The 26,751-nt window shown below is 45.4% G+C and overlaps 2 protein-coding genes across 4 annotated transcripts; both read right to left on the bottom strand.

Annotated features, from left to right (window-relative positions):
- Nucleotides 1–933: 933 nt before the first annotated feature.
- On the bottom strand, nucleotides 934–5,009 carry LOC114434645 (pituitary adenylate cyclase-activating polypeptide type I receptor-like). The gene is made up of 6 exons (XM_028403976.1): nucleotides 4,879–5,009; nucleotides 2,817–2,912; nucleotides 2,636–2,705; nucleotides 2,468–2,559; nucleotides 1,767–1,896; nucleotides 934–1,002 (listed from the first exon to the last, which is right to left on the bottom strand). Exons 1-6 carry the CDS (start codon nucleotides 5,007–5,009, stop codon nucleotides 934–936), a joined length of 588 nt encoding a protein of 195 aa, XP_028259777.1.
- On the bottom strand, nucleotides 2,695–22,661 carry LOC114434834 (pituitary adenylate cyclase-activating polypeptide type I receptor-like). 3 transcript variants are annotated; one of them, XR_003670513.1, is made up of 17 exons: nucleotides 22,309–22,661; nucleotides 22,078–22,212; nucleotides 15,411–15,542; nucleotides 13,183–13,276; nucleotides 12,527–12,640; nucleotides 12,226–12,329; nucleotides 11,781–11,878; nucleotides 11,229–11,361; nucleotides 10,996–11,149; nucleotides 10,861–10,921; nucleotides 10,722–10,791; nucleotides 10,554–10,645; nucleotides 10,189–10,318; nucleotides 9,946–9,987; nucleotides 9,226–9,772; nucleotides 2,817–2,912; nucleotides 2,695–2,705 (listed from the first exon to the last, which is right to left on the bottom strand). XR_003670513.1 is itself a non-coding variant. In XM_028404260.1 (15 exons), the coding sequence occupies exons 3-15, from the start codon at nucleotides 15,465–15,467 to the stop codon at nucleotides 9,395–9,397; spliced, it is 1,527 nt and encodes a 508-aa protein (XP_028260061.1). In that variant the 5' UTR covers nucleotides 15,468–15,542; nucleotides 22,078–22,212; nucleotides 22,309–22,661; the 3' UTR covers nucleotides 6,077–9,394. The 3 variants fall into 3 exon arrangements, 2 of the variants coding, with proteins under 2 accessions (XP_028260061.1, XP_028260062.1); XM_028404260.1 differs by lacking the exons at nucleotides 2,695–2,705; nucleotides 2,817–2,912 and having other exon boundaries at nucleotides 6,077–9,772; XM_028404261.1 differs by lacking the exons at nucleotides 2,695–2,705; nucleotides 2,817–2,912 and having other exon boundaries at nucleotides 9,451–9,759.
- Between the last annotated feature and the right edge of the window lie 4,090 nt (nucleotides 22,662–26,751).

Raw genomic sequence — 26,751 nt, 5'->3', positions numbered from 1 at the left:
TCCTGTGCAGGACTCTAGTAACGGTCTTCTCTGACTCTTCAGGTCCAGACCTGGTTAAATCCTTCACTAGTGTCTCTGCAGCTGTTCTCGGCTCTTCAGACTCATCTCTCAATAGTTTTCTTTCCACATGTTTCTGTTCCTGTCTCTGACAGTCTGGCTCTGATTGACTCTCTTTGAGCTTCTTGATAAAAACCTCTCACAGCAGCTCTTTAGCATGAAGCTCTTTGATGAACTTGTAGATCTTCTGCTGCTTTGTAGATGTTAACAAACCTTTCTCTCAGGTCTAAAAAGACGTTTTTATAGTCGGGCTGATAATTGTGTCTCCACCTGAAGATGTAGTGAATTGCTAATGCTAAAGCTAATCCAGAGGAATGTCTGACTGTGTATCTGCTCTCCTTTTAGGTGTATGTACATACATATGCAGATGTGTATATACTGTAACATACAGTGTTGTTGATGAAAGAAAAATAACTTTGCTGAGCACTACATTTGGTTTACAACATGAGTGCAAGTTTCAGGTTTGGTGTTTGTTTTTTTGGGCTGAGGGGACCATTAAAGCTCAAGGCTGCTGGTTTAATATGATGCAAATAAAAACATGTGAGCTCTGTAGTTTTAGGCCGACAGGACATCCACACTGGGACTACTTTCAGTGGTGGATTCATACATAATTATATCCTCATTTCTTACTCAGGTGTTCACTCACAAAAAGTTCGACATTTAACCTACGAAGCCCCTCAGGCTGCACCAGCGTGATTGGTTGGCTTGGTGATGTATTTCTGTTTCTTCAGACTTCACGCTCCTGCTCCACCATTTCTTAAAACTCATTGACTATAAACATGATTAGGGACACGGTTATGTACCATCTTCTCCACCTCCTCCTCCAACTAAATACACTCTCTCTCTTTGGCTGTTGCCAAGGAAAGAAACCCGACCCTACTGCTCTGGTGGTGACACAGTGGAGCGACAGAGATGTTCAAAGGGTTCTCGACAGCAGCGGGGCATCTGTGGGGATAAACCAGGCTTAACATGGAGGCTCGAGTCGCTTTTAGTGGCAGCTCCTAGGGGAGCTTTTGACACGTCTACATTTGCTTCAGATGCAAAAAACAAAACCACCTGTGTTTGTACAGCATTCATTTGAAAGAATGTATAAAGTCAAACTGCAGTTTATTTAGGCACAAGGTTCGGCTACAGACCTCTCAAACACTTCAACTACGGTAACCATCTTTGTCTGACATCAACATAGTACTAGATAGATGGATATAATATTGATCCCCGAGGGGAAATTCAGGTGTCCGGTAGCAACAACAGTGTGTGTGGAACACACAGCATAGCATGCCAGAGCCTGAACCCCCTTAAGAGCTACAGTGTCAGGAAAAACTCCCTTTAACAGGAAAAAACCTTCAACAGGACCCGACTCATAATGAGAACCTTCCTGCTGACAGGCTGGGTAGAGGACGAGAAGAGGAGGGAGACAGGACAGAGAGGATGAAGGAGAGAGACAGGACAGAGAGGATGAAGGAGAGAGAGAGAGGAGAAGAAGAGGGAGACAGCCTGTCTCCCTCTTCTTCTCGTCCTCTATTTTTAGGATGAAATTTCTTCATAAAATGTCAAAAACATTGATTAATCATGTACAATGGAAACAATTATCAGCTGCAGATCTAGTGGACTGCAGCTTTAAGAATGACACCTAGACACCCAAAACTAGAACCAGACCAGCTAAAGCTGAAATTTCCCACAATTCATCAGTGCTAAATTTAAACCCTTACCTGGAAGGACCCGAGGCCGAGCTCGAACACCAGACGCTCCCTCTTGCTGACGTTCTCGGGGGAGAAGGCGAACACGGTGTAGTGGATCCCAAACAGAGGAATCAGCAGCAGAGTGGAGCGGGCCAACCTCCTGCACAAGAACCACACACAGACACACTTATTATAATAAAGACAACACACACACACGGTGTTCAGCCGTCATCACTGCATCGTCCTGTTTAAAGGAAGGACAACTAAATCCCTTCAAATGAACCCTTCCTGTTCAGCCTGCTGTATCTGCAACGACATGCAATGAATCCTGGGATACGTGGGGCAGAGAAGGATCAGGCTGGTGCTTCTTTCAGCACACATCCAGTCAACCAATGAGTCCTACGTAGGATGCAGCCCCTGACACCTGGGATCAGATAAAGGCTCCTGTACTTCCTACGACTACACCAATAAAACACATGTAACATCTGGGTGAGAGCTGAAAATAAAAGCAGCAGCAGTGGGCTTTGGACTCCTGACTGTCAGACCTTCTTGGTCCCTCACATGGAAAAATTCCAGCCTGAGAGCGGCTGGATTTTTTCCATGTGAGGGACCAAGAAGGTCTGACGTGTTGACAGTGTCAGAAAAGAGCTTCTTATTTCAAAGTGTGATAAATCTCTCCTCTTTTCAGCAATAATAAAGAGAGAGACTGAAACAATATAAAAAGTATTTACAGGTAAATACTGGATTCTTTTCCACCGATATCTGGGGACTGTAACTTCTGCACCAGGATGATGATGATGCTGATGAAGAGCACAAAGTTGACCTGCAGAAAAACACACATGAATGAATAAATGCTCTCTGACAATAATAAGAGAAGCACAGAAGGCTTCGTTTCTCACCATGATGGAGGCCAGCACAGGTCCCTTTATCACCCACCAGATGGCAGCGTTGTCATTCATGTCCCAGCACCTGCAGGTAGAAACAGACCGTCAGCACATGAACACACAGACGAGGCTCGTTACCTCGCTCGGTGAAGAGCCAGAAGTAGTTGGAGAGGACGCAGAAGTGGAAGCCTGTCACCTTGCCTCGCCGTCTTTGATGAAGACAGAAATAGCTCTCAGGATGAACGACACAAACAGGTTCGTGTGGATGAAGTTCCGGGTGCAGTGCAGCTTCCTGCAGAAACACCAAGCTTTAATGATCAGAGCTCGACATGTCAGGTGTCAGGGGTCAAAGGTCAGAGCGCTGCAGTTTGTGAACTCTTTAAAAGATTCTACATAAATATGAACTGAAGCACCAGCTGAAGGACTGAAAGTAAAACAAACAAAGAAATAAAACCTAAACTTTTCACTTTATTTATTTATTCCAGGAAATGATCCAGGATCAGACGCGTGTGAGTACCTGAGCCTGAAGGATCATCAGTTTATCTGAAGTCTGTTCGGTCAATGGAAGACGTCAGTGAGTGCTCTGAGAGATCTATCAAAGTCTGATCCTCACAACATGTTTGTGTATGATGTCCTAATCAAAGCACATTTCTAAGGACCTCATCAGGCTGGAAAAACAGGATCAGATGTGTTGACGGGTCGACAGGTTTTATTATCCAAGTATTTTCCTTTTTTGTTCAACTTAAAAAACAAGAGACACAATTTTTTCAGGGATACAAACATACAACAATAAAGGAGCATTACCGCCACCTACTGTTCCGGAGTATGGGACGTTGCATGAGCTAATCTAATGAAATGCTTTGTGTACAAAACAAAAACATATTCAAACTAACCAACTCATCCGTACTGACTATATCCTCTCATAGAGCCCTGTCTCTTTTAAAAAGGACACTAGTAACCCTATCTGTGCTCTACACACCCCAAAACACTCTTCAGTGAGAACTCATGCACCCCCAGCTCCCTCAGCCTCATCCTCAGATTCTCCCTTTGCACCCTGTGGTCCCTACACCTCAAAACCACATGTCCACTGTCTCCTCCTCCTGACCACACTCACACCACCCTGTCTCATGTTTCCCTATCATGTGTAATGTCTTGTTAAGCATACAAGTTCAGGAGCTGGTCTCACAGGTGAGCTTTTGTGTCTGTCTCTGATTGGCCAGTAGAGAGAGGTGTCATATTTCTATGGCCATGATTGGTCAGGGGGCGGGGCCAAACGAAAGCAGGAAGAGTGCTGCAGAAAAGTTAAACTGCACAATAAAGCCGGGCACACACTGTGCGTTTTTTGGTCCGATTTTGACCCGAATTTTGAGTCGTACGATTTTTTTTTGGGTCGGGCCGAATTTCAGCTTTGTCGTGACATGTTTGATATTTTTTCGCCCTTCGTGAAAGTATCGCACAGTTTAAGCAGAGATACGGCCCGCAAGCTGTGTTTTTCCCCCACTGCGCATGCGTTTGCCGAACGCCGTCGACGTCACTGTGCCTACACGAAATTGTTTCAGATGATAACAAACATGGCGGCGCCCACACGGCATTGGAAAGAATTGATGGAGGCCATATTTGATGAGCTGAGGCAGCAACACGCAGCACAGATTGTGACTGACTTAGATTTTTCCTTTGGAACAGCAGCAGCTCCGGGTTAGAAATGTTTAATTTCCGGTTCAATGTGATCACCTGAGCACCTAAATTTGCGTGTAGTGTGAGCAGTTACGTTGCAGCCGACCATCACACCGTACAATGTGAGCACATACATCGTGAGCTTTGACTTGACATTGCATGCGTTTTATTCGTACAGTGTGAGTTGGTGTTAAACACAGACTTCCCCAAAATCGCACAGTGTATTGGAGGCTTAAGTGGAAGCAGGAAGCTCTGAGTGGCAACCAGATGTCACCTGAAAACACCTTAATCATGCAAAGGTTTGAAGTCTTCATGTAATGAACCAGGCTCTGGTGGAAAGGTTGGACATATTATTGCACCCTGCCTTAAGACATTAGAGGTCCCATCGCATTGTCTCTAGTTGTAGCTACTCTTTAGATGCATCTCTCAATGATGTCCTCATCGCTGTAACTCATCTGTTCTACCTCAGGCCACAGACTTAGACACAAAGTCTTAGTAGATCCGCGCTGACAAAAGTGAGAGTCCAACAATTCACAGCTCTGTAAAAGAGCCTGTGACTCTGAGCTGTCCTTACATTCTCTCACCCCTCTGTGTTCTTGTTTTCTTTGTTGAGTGAATCATCCTCTCCAGCTACAGTCTCGCCCAGATCAATGCAGATCTCCACATGGGTCCTCACAAACGTCCCCGCTCTTCCTTTGCGCTTTGCCATTGCCATGGAGACTCCAGCGAGCAGCCTCGCAACATGGCGGGACTTGTCAGAGACATGCGATGCTTCCCAGTGGCTCCGCAGACACACATGGAGACACACACTGACAGTGCTTCAATTAAGATGGAGGATTGACTCACTTTGGCAGTGGCAGCTCCCAGAGGAGCTTTTGATACGTCTACATTTGCTTCAGCAAAGCACGGAATCAGAAGACTGTGTGTGAGCTCTCCATCAACACCTGCGTTAAAGAATGTAGAAAGTCAAATTTATGGGCGACTCAGAGAGGAGGAGAACAAGAACAATGTTTTACACTCTAAAGCACAAAGTCTGTGTTAATCCACTAAACGTAGGAACTATTTTCTCTTGTTGGAACGTCAAAACAAATCTGGTCATGGAGCAGTCAGGTCAGCAAACACTGGTGGATTGAACCGTCATTTCATTTTAGGAAAATAGGTTAGAAAAAAAAAATCAAGACCCCCTTTGAGACAAAATTTCTTCCATCTGCGGGAAACTTCTCTGCCTTTTCATTGGCTACTGTGTCACTTATTAAAGGTCAGGTAGGAGATTTCATTCTGATGCTCTTTGTGTTAAATCAGTGTAACTTCTCTTTACAATCCGATAGCAACCGATTAGTTCGGCAGTTTCTCATTAAAACGAAGAATATGAATCATCTGAAGCTATAAAACACTAAAAACATCATCAGTCCTCCGGGTGGACCCTGTAGGAGTATTGGCTGGTTGTCACTCTCTTCCTGCTCTGTGTGCACCAGAGAGGTACGTGCATGATGGCCGAAGTCACAGACCGCAGCTCGTCTTCAGGTGATGCTCGTCCATGTGATTGGGAGGCGTGGCTTCGGGATGAGCTCCGAGAGAAAGGGGCGTGTGTTTACTTTCCAAATCTGGCTGACTCTCACTGAGTTTTCAAAACCTCCTCCCCTACCTTTAAGGTTATATCTACAAATTGTTGTTTTTGATTTGTTTAATAATCACGTTAAAAAACTCAGAACTACAGAAGTGAGTCATCAAAGTTAAAAACATTTATTGTTGATACTTCAATAATGTACAAAAACCCTCTAATGTGCACACCAAAGAAAAAAGGAGACCGGTGCACTGTGCAGTGCAAGAAGCTCACAGCTTTACATTCAGCCATCAGTACACAAACTGCTGACAAGCGATCAGTTCAATTCAATAAAGACACAAACAGTAAAAGTCATGCTGAAAACAGTGAACGCATCTTTTAACGGCACTAAAACTTTCCCTCATGTCTGCGGCGGGAAACATTCAAAGGAAAAGCGTCGGACAGGACGAGAGCTCCGGGAATCCTTCCAGCTTTAAAAGGAGCTCTGCTGCTGATTCAACACGCATGCATCAGAGCACAGAGGCGTTACAGGAGGCTTCTACACCACCACCATTTAAAAAGAATCAGAATAATAATAATCACAGATATTCACCACATTTACAAGCTCGCTTCTGTCTGGCACATTTAATAAACTGCAGTTTATTTAGTCACAAAGTTCGGCTACAGACCTCTCAAACACTTCAACTAACTACTTCAGAACAAATGGATATTGATTCTTATCGTCATAGCAACAGCTTTGTCTGACATCAACATAGTACTGGCAACATAAGGCTCCCATCCTCACACTGAGGGAAGTCATCCAGAAAGACGTGGAGGCTGCGAGATTGTCTGAATGTTGGTGATGAACTGAACCAGAGCAGACGAGGCGAGATTGTCCAGCCCTTTTCTTTTTTTTAATTTATTAGTTTACCAAATCAAACAGGGCCCCCTTATGGCTGCTGTAGGAACTGCACTGGTATTATTGCAGGAATACACACACACAGCAGGACGACAGGACGGGACAGTTTCCGGTCAGCCCTTCTCTCTCTCTGTGTGTGTGGGAGGAGTTTGTGGAGGTTTGCCGGTTGAAAGACGTCTTTAGGGGGAAGTTTTAAAATAAAGCATTGAGTCTTTACATGTGGACAAAGTCAGCATAACCTTTTAGGAAAATTAGAAAACAATGTTTGCAGAAAACAGCGGCAGAAAATCAGACCGTGCACGTCACAGAGTGACATGAAGGATAAAAGAAGTCACATTTTTTACAGTGCATTAATGCTCCTCCATCACTCATGATGACAGGTTTTATTCAAATCTAAAAAAAAAATCTATTTGTGAATATTTTGTGGATCAAATTTGGGTTCATCATGATTATGGATGCTTTTTTGTACATTAATTAAGTTGTAAAGTTTGATAAAGTTTAAATATATGAAATAAAAATGTCATTAAAGTAATTATTAAACATAATAATGTCAAAAATAATCACTTTTATTCTTTTAAATATTATAAAACGTGTCAGTTTGGAGGTTTTATCCATTTAAAGACGTCTTGTGTGTGTGCTTTTTCTGTTTTTATCAGTCATATAAATAATGTAAAGTATTCACAAGTGCCTCAAATATAATAACAATAATCAGAACAATAAGGTATTAATGAGAGACTGCACGTATGTGTTGTTGTTTGGCAGCTTCAGTTTTTTTTTTGCAGTTAAACTCAGATTTGATGGACATTTAGAATAAAGAATAAATTAATTTTAAAAGCAGGACAAATGAAAATGTCCTTTGTGATGTAGCGTTCAGTCGGCACTGACAGCACTACTCGCATGTCGTATGTTCGGCTCATCGTCAGCGATGAGTTAAAGTCCTCTGAAGGCCTCCAGGTTTAAAAACACTGATTTAGTCGTGAGCATCATAAAAGCACTTTATGTTTTTAACCCTTTTTCTTTGCTTTGCAGGTTCGTTTATGAAATGAAAAGACAAATCTTTGCTTTGAAATCAACAGAAGTTCAAATACTGGTTTTTGTGCTTGAAGGCACTTTTGGAGACACAAACGTTGGAGGAGATTCGGAGGAGGTCGTCAGACCAAAGGAAAACAAATCTGCAGTGACATCGGTTGCAAACGCTCGATTCATTCATCTTTGGAATGAAGAGGATTAGGAGTTGGAGTCAGAATCCCTCACACGTCTGCCTCCCTGTGCACAAAGCACAAACAGAGCCCGCAGAGGCGGCAGGAAATAAACCCTGGACCTTTAAAACCGATCAAAACTCAGAGGTGCTGTGATGTGTCTGATCTGTACACACTTCCTGCAGGAGGCAGCAGGCGAGGCTCGGCGTCACAGGCCGAGAGAAAAGTTCATGAAGGAAAATAAAACACTGAATTATCACAGACATGGACGATAAATGCAAATTCATGCAAGCAGATGATCTCACGGCGCTGCGGCCACGAGTTTGACATTTTCTGTACTATCGGCTGAAAGCGTCTTCTTTTCCAGTGCTGAGGCTTAAAGGAGGAGGCTCGTGGTCGTACACACACACACACACACACACACACATGAATCAGTGTGTGTGTGTGTTTAACATTTGGCATTTCAGGAAACAAGTCCTTCCAATAAATACTGCTTCTCCTCAGACAGTCACTGTTTGTGGAGTCCACAGTCAACAACACTGACAGGAGGTCATGTTTTTAACACTGACGTCACCATGTGCACAGTTTGTGTTAAAGGGCCACTGCAGCTGTTCAGTGCAGCAGCTTGAGGACCCCACCAGGGATGAAACAGAAACATCAAAGCAGCGGAGGAGCAAGCTCTGAACACTACATTTCCAACAATGCAACATGTTTTCTGTCAGCTTTGTGTTGACCCCCTGAACCCCAAATCCTGTGGAGGGGTTTGAAGTGCTTGCTTCCATCACAGGATTTTGACCTTTTCAGTGGTCTTTGAATGCATCGTGTGCAGCGTGAGGTTTAGTCTGAACCTTTTATAGATTATTCATAACATCTCAATTAAAAACTGTAAAATGTAAACTGTTCACAACAAAATTCTGTAAAAAAACAAACAATTCTGCCTTTCTCTGCACATTTAAAGAGCTACGACGGACTCACACGTGACCAGCGGTCACATGACAAAGATTCAGTGTATTCAGCTGACCTGCTTCATTTCTGGCGTTCTAACAGCAGAAATGTTTGACTTCTCTCTGTTTGTAGCCATGATTGTGCCGTTTTCAGCACACACTCACTCACTGTTTGGGGTTCAGAGGGTTAAATATGCTTCTCCAAAGTCACAGCAAACGAGTAAACCACTCAAAGAGCTAAAATCAGCGTGTCTCATTAAAGTATTTACATCTGAATAAACCTCCTCACAGGGCACAGCAGCTCAGCTTGGCCCACCTTGGCCTACCTGGGTGTGGACGTCAGACTGGAATGATTGTTGATGAGCTGCTCCCTCCCTGCTGTGCAGCAAACACTGTGAACACTGACACAATATATACAGAGACGGCGGCGCGCCTGCTTCCTGTCAAAGAGGAAGGACTAGTGATGGTTGTTTGGCACCAGGTTTTGAAGCAGGTTCAGACGAGGGGCTGTTCAGGGTCGCTGGAGGTGAGCTGGGTTTCCATCACGCCGTCGTCGGGGTACGGGTTGGGGTACGGGTTGAGGAAGGGGTTGGTGAGGCTGGTCATGGGGACGAGGGTGGGCGTGGTGGGAGGTTTGGCGGCATCGGGTCTGGCGCTGTCGGACGCGGTGCTCAGGTGGCCGGGGTCTCGGCCTGCAGGCTGGACATGCGGATCTGCGAGCTGCTCTTGCTGAGGATGGACAGCTGCGTCCCCCCGTTCACACCACTGCTCGCCAGCGAAGGATGCCGGTGCTTCAGGTCCACAGCAAAGTACCTGTTCACCGTCCAGCTGCGCCATTTCCTCTTGATCTCCGATTGCACCTTGAGGGATATACTTCACAAGGTCATTATTAATGGACCTCGCTGGAAAGAGACACACTCCCTGTCCTTCAGTGTCCACGTCTCTGACTGTCTGAACTCTGTCTGGTTTGACATAAATTCTACAATATTCTGTCTGATCTGCATGATGCTAAAAGTGTTAGCGATGCTAGTTTTAAAGAGATTTACCTCTCCATTCAGGAAGCAGTACAGGACAGCCACCACAAAACCCTGAGGAGACAGAAGTTCAAACTTTGACCATTTTTAAGGCATTAATTCCATGTCCATAAAATGTCACAATACATTGATTGATCAGCTACAGTTTTAGTGGACTGCAGCTTTAAGAATGACACCTAGACACCCAAAACTAGAAACAGACCAGCTAAAGCTGAAATTTCCCACAATTCATCAGTGCTAAATTTAAACCCTTACCTGGAAGGACCCGAGGCCGAGCTCGAACACCAGACGCTCCCTCTTGCTGACGTTCTCGGGGGAGAAGGCGAACACGGTGTAGTGGATCCCAAACAGAGGAATCAGCAGCAGAGTGGAGCGGGCCAACCTCCTGCACAAGAACCACACACAGACACACTTATTATAATAAAGACAACACACACACACGGTGTTCAGCCGTCATCACTGCATCGTCCTGTTTAAAGGAAGGACAACTAAATCCCTTCAAATGAGCCTATAACAGGAGGACCTGGTGTGGAGACCAGCTGAGGGCCTGCATCCTTTAACGGACCTTAAAAGTCTCGATGTGGAAGACTTCCTGTTTAGTGTAAATAAAAAGTATTTACAGGTAAATACTGGATTCTTTTCCACCGATATCTGGGGACTGTAACTTCTGCACCAGGATGATGATGATGCCGATGAAGAGCACAAAGTTGACCTGCAGAAAAACACACATGAATGAATAAATGCTCTCTGACAATAATAAGAGAAGCACAGAAGGCTTCGTTTCTCACCATGATGGAGGCCAGCACAGGTCCCTTTATCACCCACCAGATGGCAGCGTTGTCATTCATGTCCCAGCACCTGCAGGTAGAAACAGACCGTCAGCACATGAACACACAGACGAGGCTCGTTACCTCGCTCGTTACCGACCCTATGTCATCAAAGTGCAGCCTCAGCACGGCCCAGATGGTCACACACACCGTCGGGGTTCCTGTAGGAACACAGAGCGTGATCATTATCACTGACTATTGATCAGTTTTTCAGGTCAGATGTGTGAAGTCTCACCCCAGCCGATGATGATGTACCAGTAGAAGTATCTCTTTTCAGGGAAGAAGGTCTCCACCAGCAGCGTGAAGAGGTACAGACCCTCGATGAAGAGCCAGAAGTAGTTGGAGAGGACGCAGTAGTGGAAGAAAATCATCACCGCTCGACACTCCAGCTTCAGGACGAGAAAGAAAACAACATGAGCGAGGAAGCTGTGAAACCTCAGTGAAGGGAGACCAGCTGGCGTTACTCACAGTGTGTATGAAGCAGTGCTCGCTGTCCTCTTTGGCGTACAGCACGCCGTCTTTGATGAAGACAGAAATAGCTCTCAGGATGAACGACACAAACAGGTTCATGTGGATGAAGTTCCGGGTGCAGTGCAGCTTCCTGCAGAAACACCAAGCTTTAATGATCAGAGCTCCACATAGGCACGGTGTCAGGGGTCAAAGGTCAGAGCGGACAAACCCCAGGGGCTGCTGGGAAAATACTCTGTGGACAGATGAGACCAAATTAGAATGATTTGGCTTAAATAAGAAGTCTGATGTTGATTTCAGTTTTTTGAAAAACAAAGGATTTGACAAATGAACAAATGAATCTACTTCCTGGTGAAGTGACCTCACTTCCTGTCTTCCCATATAAGGGGTCACCTGTGACCACAAGGTGGCACAGGTAGAAGTTGTGCTTGTAGAATCTGCAGATCAGAGTCATATTCATACAGAAAACTTTCCTCTTGCAGCTGTAAAGGTGAGATTATTAGATGCATTCACAAAGACCGGGAGAAGAGGCTGAAAGCAAACACATCTCACCTGAACCTGCACAGGATCACCATGGCCGTGGTGAGGGACACCAGAGAGGTGCTGTAGCCCACAGTGTACAGAGCCTTCACTGACACGTAATACATGTCCTGGAACAGACACACAATATGAAGTGAGGAGGAGGAGGAGGAGGAGGAGGAGGAGGAGGAGGAGGAGGAGGAGGAAGAGGAGGAGGAGGAGGAGGAGGAGGAGGAGGAGGAAGAGGAAGAGGAAGAGGAAGAGGAAGAGGAAGAGGAAGAGGAAGAGGAGGAGGAGGAGGAGGAGGAGGAGGAAGAGGAGGAGCAGGAGGAGGAGGAGGAAGAGGAGGAGGAGGAGGAGGAGGAGGAGGAAGAGGAGGAGGAGGAGGAGGAGGAGGAGGAGGAGGAGGAGGAGGAGGAAGAGGAGGAAGAGGAGGAAGAGGAGGAGGAGGAGGAAGAGGAAGAGCTGCTGGACTCACCGGGTGGCTGCTGTTTCCTTCCTCGTACAGGCAGGCGTCGACATAATGAGGGAAAGTCTCCGACCAGCCGTACTCGGTGCAGTTACGACTCACTTTCCCCACTTCTGTGGACACACGACAAACACAGACCGGTGAACTGTGTGGAATCAGGAGCAGAGGCAGACCTGGAGGCCACTCAGGTCAGATCACACCTGCTGAGATCCAGTCAGCTGAGAACCAAGACCTCATGTTTGTGCTGCGGCCCCACAATAAAAAATACAATCAATCAAAATACAATACAATTGAAGGACCAAAAACTGACCGTAGTCTTCCTCACTGAAGACCTGAGAGAAGAGTTCAGGACAGTTGACCTCGATCACATCGCCGACCCGTGCAGGCTGCCAACACGTCAGATTGTCCCAGAACCACGGGCAGTCTGAGGACACACACACACACACACACACACACACATTGGGTTTTTCAGTCTCCACAGCTTTCTGGATGCATTAACATGTCCCATCCTGCCAATAAGTGACCAGTAGTTCTGTAACAGTCTCTGTTTACTGACAGCAAAGCTGGTCCAGCGTGGGCTTTCTTTGGAAGGCGAGATTAAACACAGTCTCCTCCTAATGGAATCATGCAGGATTTGAGTTTTATCACTTGTGTTTATGCTTAAAACTGAGGCACAGGTGTGAGGAAGGGGGAGACTTCATCCAGAGGCGGCAGGTCGAAGGTGTTTAAGAGTTTGCTGCCCAGCGTTAGCAGCACTGAGGCTAAGTACCAGCATGTTCTGTAGTTTTTTGTCTCTGGTTTACAGAGTCTGCTCAGAGCGCCGCTCAGTCTGACCACTCCCCTCATCCATCATCTGATCAGCCACAGAGACGCCTGTCACTCACTGATCAGCTTTCAGTCTCATCATCATCATCATCATCATCATCATCATCATCATCATCCCTCAGTCCAAAAACAGACTCCTACCAAACTCTGGAGGGTCGTCCTGCGCCATCATCTCCAGGCATTTCTCCTGCTCCCTCTTGATGACACAGTTCGACGGGACCTGCTGGCTCGAAACCTGCAACACAGAAAAGAAAAGAGTGAAGCAGCTGAGCAGCACAGAGGAAGGCCTCAGAGGTAAATTAGCTGCTGTGTGTGGGAGGGTCTGAGATTAAACAATGAAACGAATCATTCCAGAGCCGCTGAGGGGCGTCAGTCTGAAGCAGAGACGGCAGGCACCTCAGACGGTCCTCCATCTGACCAGAGACAGATTCACAGAGGGCACAGAACTGAAGGAGGAGGAGATGAAGCCATGTGTAGGCTAAGAGCACCGTCTCTGTGCTGCCGTCAGTCTGAGAGACGCTGCGTCACCGCTTTATGAGGTGTAGCAGGGGGACAGTTAATCGCTGACGTCAGTGCTGCTGGCCGGGGAGTCACACAGGCAGACACACAGACGTTTGTGTGGAAGGAGTGTATCACCGACCTGCTGCTGGATGATTTACTGACTGCATTTTCTAACAAAGACACCGTTACAGCACTGAACTGAACTGGGTGCAATAAAACCCCCCAGACATCAGTGTTCAGAGCACCGCCGTGTGGATGTGGATTCTGTGCTGTCATAAAACACTTTGTAGATTACAAACACATCACCAGAACGACACCGTTGATCACAGAGGGACACTGAAGAAACAGGAAGGATCCTCTTCATGAAATCATGAAATATCGACCAACCACCACAGTGGAAGCCACCACTGACTCTCATGTGATGATGGTGGTGTGATCTGGACGATTTCTACAGCTGAGTCGACAACTGATGGACACATCTGTAGCATGTGGAGCTAACATGTTGTACATATATATATATATATTTAGTTTTTGATGAACCAAATGTTCATCTGTTGATGTTTCTGTGCTCTTTGTGCCGTTTCCACAGATGACTTTCCACCCTGCAGTGTACTGCGAGGGGTTAACACCTCTGAGGATTAAGCGCCGTCTTAGCTGCTGACATCTCTGTTGTGTTTTAGCAGCTAACCAAACAAAGCTGTGCACTGATTTATGAACATTTAAATGTTTGATATGCAGCATGAACCCCAGGTTTAACATGTTTTATGCCTCAGACACATCTGACCTCCATGTTCCACTGTGGCTGAGTGATCAGTGGAAGCTCAACACGCTGTGTGAGTTCTGTGTTTACGTCTCTGTTGTGTAACGTCCTGAACCACCTCAGTATATCTAATTAGTGACGTGTGTGTGTGTGTGTGTGTGTGTGTGTGTGTGTGTGTGTGTGTGTGTGTGTGTGTAGTTATTGGTGCAGCTCAGTTTTCTCACCTCTTATTATTCTACGAGCATCTTTCTGTCCAGAAGTCTTCTCTTCAGCTCAGATACAGCTTGTCTCTCAGTTTCTCAGACAGCACTTGAGCTGGAGGGTGATGACTCACATTTAACTGCAGCAGTGAAATAACCTTCCTCACAGAGGCCTTCCTCCTCCTCCTCCTCCTCCTCCTCCTTCCTCACACAGGCAGGAATAATGTTGAACAATGAATAAGTGATGAGATTGCATCCTTATCCATCGCCCCTGCCGCATGCTGATGAATGAATTATTAATGCCGACACTCCATATGGTTACTTTAACTAAGTGAGTGACTGAACAAGTGTGTGAAAATCAATCCCTGTTTGTTGAATTTATGGAGGCGGAGCGCCACCTGTTGCTGCTCGCATGGTAATGAGCTTGTAGCTCACATGAACACAGGACAGCAGCAGGACAGCTCCACCAAAGACAAGGCTAAACCTATAGATCGCCCCCTGGTGGTTGGTTACGGTATATGTTATAAAATCCACCCCCTACCTGTTAGAAGATGAGACAAAAGCCAAAGACAGTGTGAGGACTGTTGTTGTTGGTGTTTGGAAATGACAGGTGATCAGACTGGAACTTCAACCAATCAGATCAACGAAGAGGAAACACAACAAGTTGCTGACAATCTTTGAAAGCTAGAATTCAGCATGTTTGTGCTCTCAGAGTCTCACCATCATCACAGAAATCCACCCAGACCTCCCAGCTCTCTACTGATTGGTCCAAACCACCATGAACTCACAGCCTCAAGGCGGGAGGATGCTGGGAGATCCCAAGATGGCGGTCTCTATGGACACCATCCATAATATTTGACCAACAGGGGAAAAAAGTAAGGTTAAAAAAAAAGAAGGAAGGAACTTACCGAGCTGGTGAAGATGAGGAGGAGGAAGGTAAGCAGGCTGATGTTAGCAGCAGACATTTTGAACTCCTCAGTCAAGAGCTTCCTCTAAAGAACGAGCTGCACAGACAGACGACCGCCAGCTCACCTCGGGATCTGAAAGACACAAGTGTGTGGGACAGAGATGACATCTCCTCCACATCTGCACTCTCTGAGTCTGTTTACATCTTATTACAGCAAATCCAAACTGGAGAGCCCTCAGAGACATTTCAACAATACAGATGTTTATAAAAAAAAGAGCTGAGTGCTCGAAACTGTGAGAAGAAATACACGTTAAAGATGAAACTATGAAACAGCTGCTATGATTATCTGTCTGAGGTTTTTTAGAAGAATTCAGCAGGCAGCAAAACACTGTGTGTGTGTGTGTGTGTGTGTGTGTGTGTGGTCACAGCAGTGAGACTAGCTCCTCCTTTTCCTCGTCTTATCTCCACGTTTACATGGTTTGATGCAAACCTGCTGATTTCACACTGACAGTGGCTACAAAAGGCTTTTATTGTGAAGCTCTGACACGAAATGCAAAGAGTGTGTGTCACAGAGGTCACAGAGTTTGTTGGCTTTGTTGAGATAAAAATGTCAGTGCAACAAAATGTGGATATATCCGGCTCAGTTTGTTCAGTGAGTCAGTTGCCGTTGTGTGTGTTTTTGCGAGCCAGCACACCTCCAACACGTCATCAAGGTAAACAGCTTTCGGTACTTTCCCCGCTGTGCGGTGGAGAAACACTCACGCTGCGCCAGCTCAGCTTGAACGGTCACAGTAGCTCATGTCTCCACTCACTGTGAGAGGAGAAGACAGACTCTGAATGTTTCCATAAAATCAGAAATAAAACTAATCTGCAGCGAAGTGAACATAAAGTTCACAAGAAAGGAGTTAAACGCTCTAAATGTCTGAACAATGTAACTGAAGATGTTTAAATGACGGCCATGAATCACAAACAGTCCCTAATTCCAGCAGGATACAAATACAGGAAAACCCCTTTTCTTGTTATTTCAGATTTTTTTAGCAAATTAAACATGTAAAATTTACTATTTTTGGGCAAATATATGCATTTGTTCCTCAAATTTGTGTCAAAGAATATATTACATTATTTACACAATTGATTTTAGAGTAAAAACATCAGAGCGGCCCTCATCAATAGCCAATCAATCACTGAACAAATTAAACCGATTATTTGACACAGTGAAAGCTCCAATAATCTCATTTCCCTCACAGCAAACAGAAAACCGTCCTCTTCGGGTTCCACACTCCATGTGAGTGAGCATGTCAGGGCTGCGTGTCTGTAATGGGTCTGTGTGCATGTGAGTCTACATGGATGCAGCCTGGCGCTGCAGGCCTGGAGGGTTTGCATGAACAAAGCCAAGGAACAGGACCGAGCGCTCAGGCCTCGTCCCACAGGGAGAACTTGGCAGCTCAGCGTTTCTACTCTACCAAAGCCCTGCCAGCAGCCAGCCCCTCCTCCGCCCGTTGTCAGGAGCAACAGCTGAGAGAGCTGCTGAGTTTGGACCTGAAGTGGACCACGTGGACCTGGAACCTCCTCCTGCTCCTTCTTCTGCTCTCTACTGTAAATAGACTCCTTCAGAATTCTCAGATATAAAATTCAACACTAAAAAGCTTCAAATTAAAGAGTGCTGCACTGAATATTAATGCATCACACACACACACACACACACTTCATTCATATTTTACTAGAACGACACACTGCACCACAGAAAAACCCTCAAACATAACAAAAGAAGACACAACGTGAATGAGAGTCTGCGGCGATGCCAAGGCCATCATCATGCTGCTGCTGAGGCTCTTCCATAGAAAAGCTTTCACTGTGAGTGCTCGAGCATAAACTGCCAGTAATTCATTTCTGAAGAAGGAAATTAACCTTCATATGCAAAAAAACACAACGACTAGGAGTGCACAGCCACCGATGAGGAATTCACTCGAATGCAGATCCTGAAGGTCTCAACAACAACAAGCACACGTTTCTACAACTTCACCCTCATGCTGGTCAAATGCAGTGAACCCTGCGCTGCACCTGCTTCCACACTGAACAGGCAGAGTTTGAGCTCTACAGGTAGATTATAGTAGTATAGATTATTCTCCTCTCTCAGTTTTATTGTGCAACAGGGAAACAAACCCGATATAAACACTCTGCCTTCATACTGACTGTGAAAACGTGTATTTGAAATGTATTTCCATTTAAATCCTCACAGAAACTCCACTCTGGGGGCGGAGCTCTTCCACTTCCTGTTTATACAAGTGAGCCAAACCTGGCTGCCGTTCACCTATAGAGGGCGCCCATGAGCTAGACCTCGATAAATAGTAGCAAATGCAGCAAAAATGATTATTTACAGCTTCTAGACAAAAAGCTCACATTTCATTTGATTTCAAAATTCAGAAATTCTAAAAATTCTGTGGACGTAAACGTAACTTAACATGATGTCATCAGTATGTCACAAAAGTTTGTTCAAATAGAATCTGAGCTAAAAACTGGTGGTGGTTAAAAATGGACACACATAGCTCTCAAAAGTGTGCGTGTACATGTGTGTGTGCCTGTGTGTGTGTGTGTGTGGGTGTGCATGCATGTATGTGTGTGCGCCTGCGTGTGTGCACGTGAGTCTGTGTGTGTGTGCGTGCATGTGTGTGCTCAGCTGCTTCTCAGGACTCTCCTCCCTGAGCTGTAATCAGTGGCTTAATGAGTCTCAGCGGCTTTCATGTTCAACACTGTCAGCCGGAGTGTGTGTGTGTAACGTTTGATGCTCCGTCTGAAGAGCACACACTCTTAATTAAAGAAACACACACAGGCATGTTCACTCTCCAAACAAAGCATACACACATTCAGGACATCGGTCGGCACTTTACTGAGCAAACACTCCCACCCAAGAGGAAAAGGAAGAAGAAGAAGAAGAGGAGGAACATGAGTGGGTGTTTGTGTTGTGAGACGATGATTCCTCTCGAGTGCGGAGGAATTATTCCTCTCAGGAATCCGCAGGAAGTTTCTTAATGATCACTCACCTGTAGCTCTGCTGGGAGCTTTGATAACTCTGCCTGATCAGACAGAAGAGAAGAAGAAGTGTGCGCCATCTCTGCTCTGCCTGGGACTCTCTGCTCCCCCAGGACATGTCCTGGTCCGGCTTTGACAGCTGTTGTGGCCTAAGGAGTAAAGGCATGCGACGGCCAACCCCCCCAGAACTCTTCCACCTCTCATCTACTCACTGCTTCCTCCATGCTCCGAGATTCATCATCATCATCATCATCATCATCATCATCTAACGTGTTAATCCGGGCCTGGACCGTCTAATTCCCGCTGAATATCACAGTAAGTCACTCCGGCTCTATATTTAGCCCAAGGAATTATGGGAGGAATTAATATACACAGACACGACTTAGTCTTCATTATTTTGGGGAGGGAGAGGGAGGTGCAGACATTACAGAGAGGAGATAGACAGAGAGAAGGATGAAAATTGGCCTGGTTTCTCGATCCCATTATGTCCCGTTTTTCCCACAATTCATTTGGGAACACTCACAGAGACAGAGACAAAAAAAGGAAAAGTTCAAAAAACATCCTCAAAGATGCACAAACATCAGATCTTCTACTAACTGTTCATCGCTAATTGTGTCAAAGCTACAGTCAGAAAACTGAAATTAAAGCTTTGGACTTTTATTTATTTATGGAATTTTATTTTAGGAAGTCAGTCGCTCTGCTGGGTGGAAGTTTTGGATGTGCAGCTGTCAGATGCTGATGAGGAGCTTTACTGGCACCACATGGGGGGGGGGGGGTATTTTGATTTGCCATTTTAGATCTACGCAGCCTGAGAGGCAAAACCGAGGGCAGGAAGAGCACCCTATCTGAACAAGTGACAGTCTGCAGTTCCTCTAATGGCCACCTGAGGTTGTCAGTCAAAACGTGATACTAAGCCCCCGAGGCCGGCTCCTGCTCCGCCCCTTTACTGGCTCCTCTCTGTGGAGGAGCATCGACTCTGCACCAAACTCCTCCTGGAAGTCCAGGCTCCTCATCCCATCACTGAGGAGGAGATAGGGCGGCTCCTGGGACACGCAGCTGACACAGTGCTTCTTTTTCTGGCACCAGGACACAAACATGCTCTCTGTCTGCTGCCTGTAAGCTTGGTTTAACTTCCTGGCTCAGCAGCCGATGGGTAAAGGAGTGAAGGATATAATCAGAAGGACAGAAGTAATTTGGTCATCGCCCTACTTAAACCTGCAAACCTCCTTTGTCTCCTCTGAGGCCTCCACACGCCTGGGAGGGAGGTTATGGCCAACATTACAGATGGTTCTGAGGAGGTAGAACTCTACTCATTTCTGTCCGATGAGTCTGTGTAGCTCCGTGCAGTCACTGACTTTTATAGTATTTCTTTGTATTTTACTTTCTAAAACCCACAGCAGCATTTCATGATAAATCTACAGCATGCAGCTCCAGCCTTCAGCTCTCTCTGTGCTCCTGTCATCTCAGACATGTCTGAGTGACCACTCAGCTAATTCATAGCCTGACTCGTCCCCCCAGCCATAACATTTAGGCCACAAATGTGGAGGCCTTATGGGAAATGGTGTTTCTTACAGACCACAGAGAAACGTCTTCCATCTCTGCTACCAATGTGAGACACACATGAGTGGAGTGACTGGAAAACAGGGCAGCGGCGTGCGAAGCAGAGCAGATTGTAGGACACAGAAACAGGACGATGTTCTGGTTCCCAGCGCGACCCAGAGAGCCGGCCCTGTCTGCTGCACGGCTGCACCGTGACGGACTGATCCGTTTCTTTTTACTCATTATCCAATCAGGCTCCTTTACATATATGTGCTGCTCCCTGATTGTCCAGCATTCCACCTGTTTTTGTGCCAAGTATGAATTCCCTGTTTATGACTATTTGCTGATGTCTCCTGTTCCTTCTGCTCCTCGTTTACAGAGGGAAGTTTGGATTTTTGCCTGTTTCCTGGAATCTGGAGTTTGACCTGATGTGCCGACTTCTGCAAGTTCAAATTTCCATTTGATTTATTTTTTTTGTCTTTTTCTTCAGAACTGTGACACAGTCACTGACAGGTAGCTCTAGACTCCATCCACAAAAGAACAAATAACACGCAGGAGCCTGGACTAAACTACACACTGAGTCCCGTGGGCCAGGAGGAGCAGATATATCCCATCATAAAGGTTTACTGAAGCAATCAGAGAGGCTGTTGCTCGACATGTTTCCATATTGTGACTGAGCTGCAGCAATGAGAAGTCATTTCAAAGACAGAACGAAATAATTCAGTCCTCACGAGGAAATGAAGCTGGGAATTTCTGGATTATCTGGCTGCTCACATTTATTGCCCCCTTTGTGTTAATTAACTTCCAGTGTTATAAATACAGATGGTGTGGACTCACATCTACATAAATCTGTGGATAAACACATTTAAATGAGCATCCAGGGCAACAGGGGTGTAACACGGTGCACGATTCCTGTGTATTCATCAGCTACACACACAGAATATTCACCCAGAGACGCTTCATATGAATGACGACACATCCGAGGAGGAAGTTTATGGATAAAAGCTGTTGTGACGTGCAGCCTTTTGCATCCAGAGCAGGATCGTCTACATGACACGCAGCTTCATGCATGATACTGGGCGTGTTACAAGGCTGCCGTGCTGAGACTGGGCCCTACGCCTATGTCCTCCTCCGCCTCCCTCACTTTCTCCCTCTGTCTGTCCAGGCCAGCCAACACAACAAGGCTAATTGGTCCATTTAAATGTCAGCATCACTGAGATGTAGGAGATTGAAAAGCTCTTCATGCACTCCAAATGCTTTTTTTTCCTCTGCTCTAACATCTTAAGGACACGTTTGTCTGCCACACGTCAAGCAAATCTAAACAGGATTCTGTGGTTTGCCTGAAATGTGAACTGTAAATTTAAACACAAACACGGTGTTGTCTGTAGGGATAAAGCTGCTCAGATATTTAAACAGATGTTTGACACACACAAACACAAACAGCTCCCACAGTGACTTCACAAAACAGCGCTCACAGCACCTGCTTGGCCTCGGTTCGTGGATTCGGCCGGATGTGCCTCTCATTCATCACTCTTTGTGAATGAGGCTGCAGCTGAGCATTCAGAAATGTAAACAAATAGCTCAGCAGGAGGCTTATTTTATCCATGTAATCAAACCACACACACACCTTGGAGCTGAGAGGAAGCACAACTAAGTCACACCATCCACACAGGAGAGAGCTGCAGTTTAATGAAGATGAATTACAAGGTCACACGCAGCTTTTAGCCAGAAGCCTGGATGTCACACACCTTCAGCATCCTTAAAACAAAGGCTGACATAAAGACTGGCTGTTTATCAGCGGGATCCCTGCAGGCCTGCTGCAACAATGCATGTATGATTGAATGGCAGAGAGACGTGCATTAGCCTCTTCATCATCCATCCCTGACTGTAGCTCTTGAATAACCCTCCCCTCTTCCTCTCTTTGATCTCATCTTCACCGCTTAATGATGCCTGTTTGCAGCCTCTGATGAGAAGGAACCTTCTCTCGTGCCGCAAGCTCCCGGCATGCTCCTCTCCTCTCCACCCTCCTCCTCCCTCACACGCACCATCACACATCCTCCAAGATGCTGTTCTCATTCATGCATATATCCAGATCTTACCATGTTATCGATGCGATCCTAACGTAGTACCTCCTGCTCCTCCTGCTCCTCCGCGCGCTGCAGGAGACGAATCAAACCCTCGAAGGTACAAGACTCCCGCGGCGTCTCCGGACACAGAGACAACTTCCAGCTCCACTGCAGTTTGTTTGCAGATGAAATGTTTGGAATGAAACAGCGATGTTGTTGTTGGTTTTTTTTTTGCGGAAACAGTTAAGAAAAATAAAAACAGACCTTGCTCCTCTGCTGCGCGCTGGAAGTGTTTCCCGCTGCCCTGCGGATGACTGCTGCTCGCTTCGCCCTCCACACAAGAATGCGCCGCGCATTTCAACTAACCCCTCTCTCTCTCTCTCTCTCCTGCTCTCTCTCTCCTTCTCTCATCCACACACAAACACTTTCACACATGCGCGCAAGGGAAGCACAGATTCAGTTCTGCATGATAGATATGGGACATAATGTTAATCCAGCCATATTCAACACAGTGCATGATCAGTGTGTGTGTGTGTGTGTGTGTGTGTGTGTGTGTGTGTGTGTGTGTGTGTGTGTGTGTGAGAGAGAGAGTCTGAGGTCATGGATCATCATATTCAAACAATGCAGATCAGGACCTCGGACAGCGACATTTAATGCAGTCACTAAAACATAAAAGCATCCGGTCCAATAATCAATAGGGATCAATACAAATCAATAGGGATCAATACATGTGGGCGAGGTCTTCAACACTTCGCTTCACGGATCTGTAATCTTAAATTAGGGTGATGGAACACAACAGTTCTTTTCTCTTGTTTATTGGGTTGATTCAAACACAGGCCCAGAGGTGGAGCCGGTGGAGCCGATGGAGCCGTGGAGGTGACCAGGCAGCTCACATGGAGGGCAGCACCCGTCTGTCACTCACAGTGATCACCCTCTTAACTATGGAGAGTTCCTCAGGAAATTATCACTAGAGAACAAAACATTTTTGCCACTTCTGTCTTGGGTTCTCAGGCCCAGGGATTAAAGAAATGTCACCCAGACATGTTTCTTACAGCATCACATGTGCATTAAAATTGATCTTAATGTATTAAAATGTGATTAACAGTAAGATAACCTTATTGAAACCGGTCCATTACTTTACTTTGACTCTTTTCATAGTTAGTTTGAAGTTCACGACCCGGTCTCACCTGCGCGAATTTTTTTGTATGTCAGGGATTGGTCAGTAGACAGGGACGTCATATTTCTAGGGCCGTGATTGGTCAGCGGGCTGAACCAATAATAATAATAATAATAATAATAATAATATAATGTCTGTTTTTGCAAGCTGCAGTTATATTGTTTTTGCAGAAGGTATTTAAAAACCTGAGGTTGTTTACCTCAGCTTCATTCTGGGTCCACTCCTCCTGTTATTGATACTTCTTAATCAATATTGTGTACAGAGGTGTCAAACATTTACAATTAAGTGTACACTCAAGAGCGTGTGCAGTTGTTTTCCTTGTTAGCTTTATCTAATTAATTACTAACACAAAAACTGTGGGTTTAACCCTTCACATCTGCAAATTCATCTAATAACCTAACATGTGCTGCTTGATTTAAAAAAGACACCTCGGAGTATTTAAAATGATGCACATATAAGTTTGACATAAATCAAATACAAAGCTAAATGGTATTTTGTCAAATATGGCATTAAAGGTAGGGTAGGAGATTTTGAAAACTCTCAGTGAGAGTCAGACAGATTTGGAAAGTAAACACACGCCCCTTTCTCTCGGAGCTCACCCCGAAGCCACGCCTCCCAATCACATGGACGCACATCACCTGAAGACGAGCTGCGGTCTGTGACTTCGGCCATCATGCACGTACCTCTCTGGTGCACAGAGCAGGAAGAGAGTGACAACCAGCCAATACTCCTACAGGGTCCACCCGGAGGATTGGCTGATGTTTTTAGCGTTTTATAGCTTCCACAGATGATTCATATTCTTCGTTTTAATGAGAAACTGCCGAACTAATCGGTTGCTATCGGATTGTAAAAAGAAGTTACACTAATTTAACAAAAAGTGCATCAGAATGAAATCTCCTACCCTACCTTTAACCACAATTCTGTGGAATTCTCCAGTGTTACATAGAGGTTTGTAAACCGCCTACTAAACTACTAAAGACCCAACAACTTGAGAGCCATCAGAAATGTCAGCCTTCTTTGATATTTTTAAAATTGAAATCACAGCTGGTGCAGAATCAAATCGGTTAAATGTGGCTGTGTGTCGTTTGGAGAATCTAATTCTCTTACTACTAACAGTTGGCGGCGGAGGCGGAAGAGGAGGAGGTCTTTACAAAAGAGAGTCTCTAAAAATATATTCTCTCTCTATTTTACCGGCATGCTTTCTGTGATTGATCTGCAGGAGAAAGAAAAAATGGGCAGAAACATCAGTGCATTAGGAAAATGGCTGAACACACGTCCTGTGACTACCAGTGACAGACACATGTTATTTGTTATGTTGCTGCAAATCTCCACTTTGTCACTCTCAGAGGCTGACAGTCACAGCAGTGTTACAGATGAGAGTCACTTCTTCAATTTGCACTGACAGAGTGAGTCTGTGTTTAAGGGGAAGATCGTTTTTCTGCTACTTTAACTTGTCTACTTCCAATTTTACTCCCTACCTCCATATATACAGCATGTTATGCTCTCCTCTGGCATATTTCATTCTTCCTGCTGCCATCCAGCCCTCCTACACACTGTAGTGGTGACTCAGGCACCTCGAGTCTGCCTTCATTTTCCTCTCTGAGCTGCAGAGAGAGAATGAACCCCTCTTTCTGATTCCACACACACTTATTTTTACACACACACACACACACAGACACACACACACACAGAGGCCACAACTGGCCGCGGTGAATCAGTCGTGATCAGGATTTGAGTGTTTCTCTTGACGCAATGACATCATCACTAATTGATCTTCTTTTGAATTCTGAAAGGGAAATAATATGCTGCTGTATGGGGTTGCCATAGCAACTGGCATTTCAATGCAAGTGGGGATGTGCAGTGCTGCTGGAAGCTGGGGGTAATTGGGGATGTTAGGGTGGTGGTGGTGGTGGGGGTGGTTGTGGTGGGTGTTACGAAGGGTGTATGGAGAAGAAAAGGAAGTGGGGGGTTGAGTGGGGGCTGCCTGAAAGGAGAAAAAGAGTAAAGAATGTAGTCAGAATAAAAAGACAAAAACACCTGCCTGACATAAAGAACTTGCAAACCATCGAGATTTAATGAGCTGGGGAGGTGTGTGTGTGTGTGGGGGGGGGGGGGGGGGGGGGGGGTTTGTGCAAGACAACAAATCTATTTCATAATCACACTGATGACGGGATTAGAAAGACGGAGCTGTTGAGAATTGGATCAATTATAAGTTCTGCTTCAACTGCGAGCTATTGACCGAGCACTTCTGCACAGATCCATAGGTTACACACATTCACAGCGGAGCCCAGAGGGGAAACACACTGCGTGTTTAATAGAATGACGTTCAGAGCCTAAGCCTCTAAATCAGCCACTGTTATATCCACAGAGTCTCTGACTCTCTGACTTACAGTGGGACTACACTGTAACAAGGCTGCTCCATGCCTGGAAAATGCACATTAATTTATTTTCCTTACATTAATTCATTTTCACTGCTGCAGACTTCTTCTCAGTTCAGTCTAATTTAATGTCTCAAAAGTGGGCAGACAGTCTGAAATATATGATTTACGCTAAAGGCTACAACCGGCGTGCTAAAAATGATTACATTATGATGTTTAGCATCATAGCATAGACAGCAGGTGATTGGATGAAGCATCTGCAAGTCACTGTCTATCATGAGGTAACTTTACAACAACTTTTACAAACAGAATCGCCAAAGAGAAAACACAGCCAGCTACCGAGGAACTTTGTCATACAGGAAGTCTGGAAGATGGATAGTTTCTTGGTTGGCCCATAGGAAACCATGAAGAAATTAGGCTATGGCTGTAGGCTGCTGAAGGCCCCGTTCACGCTGGAGAAAGTCAATCCAGGTAGAGTGGGATTGAATCCAGATATCCTTTAAGATGGATACGTTCAGACCTATTTTCAAATCTGGCTATCACACACATGTGTCCACGCTCAATCCAGCTTAACCCGGCTTCTTTGTTGTCTTCCAAACCGCTAGGTGACGCCTCGTAATACAGAGTCCATTCAGGCCACGGAAGGACTGCGTGTGCGTTTTTGGGTTCAAAAAGCAGTTTATTACGGAAGCGCTGAACTGCCACAGTAGAAAAAAAAAATTTAATCACTATCACATTATAACGTCAAATGCTATCACGTTATAACGAGATATTATCTCGTTATAACGTCAAATGCTATCACGTTATAACGACATATATATAACGACTTCTCGTTATAACGAGATAATATCACGTTATAATGAGAAGGAAGGTGAAGGTGATGCAGTTTGTACCCATCGAGCCTTCTGTGTCCTTCCAGCTGATCGATGAGAAATGAAGCTACCTCCAGAGGGTCGGTCTCATTCTTTCTTCTGAACAGTCCCATGCATTTTAAAAACCTTCTGAGTGTCCGCATACTGATCACAGTATCGTCCACTGTGCGCAGTAAGGACAGACTTAATCCAAGCATGAAATACAACTTAATTAAATCTTGTAAATGTGTCATTTTCCGATGTGAGCAGCAAACCGGTTAGGTTAGGCTACTTATAAACA

The sequence above is a fragment of the Parambassis ranga genome, chromosome 4, assembly GCF_900634625.1.
Source record: "Parambassis ranga chromosome 4, fParRan2.1, whole genome shotgun sequence".
Lineage (NCBI taxonomy): Eukaryota > Metazoa > Chordata > Actinopteri > Ambassidae > Parambassis > Parambassis ranga.
This window is presented reverse-complemented; position numbering and strand designations above follow the sequence as displayed.

Bases quoted from the DNA above. Each gene is read 5' to 3' on its own strand.
- LOC114434645 (XM_028403976.1), bottom strand. From the start codon at position 5,009: ATGGCAATGGCAAAGCGCAAAGGAAGAGCGGGGACGTTTGTGAGGACC. The intron at 2,913-4,878 runs GTGAGAGAATGT...GTGTTTCTGCAG, and splicing joins GAAAACAAGAACACAGAGGG to GAAGCTGCACTGCACCCGGA. The intron at 2,560-2,635 runs GTGAGAAACGAA...GTTTTTCTGCAG, and splicing joins CTGTGCTGGCCTCCATCATG to GTCAACTTTGTGCTCTTCAT.
- LOC114434834 (XM_028404260.1), bottom strand. From the start codon at position 15,467: ATGTCTGCTGCTAACATCAGCCTGCTTACCTTCCTCCTCCTCATCTTC. The intron at 10,922-10,995 runs GTGAGACTTCAC...GTGTTCCTACAG, and splicing joins GTACATCATCATCGGCTGGG to GAACCCCGACGGTGTGTGTG. The intron at 9,988-10,188 runs GTAAGGGTTTAA...CTGTCTCCTCAG, and splicing joins TCGGCCTCGGGTCCTTCCAG to GGTTTTGTGGTGGCTGTCCT.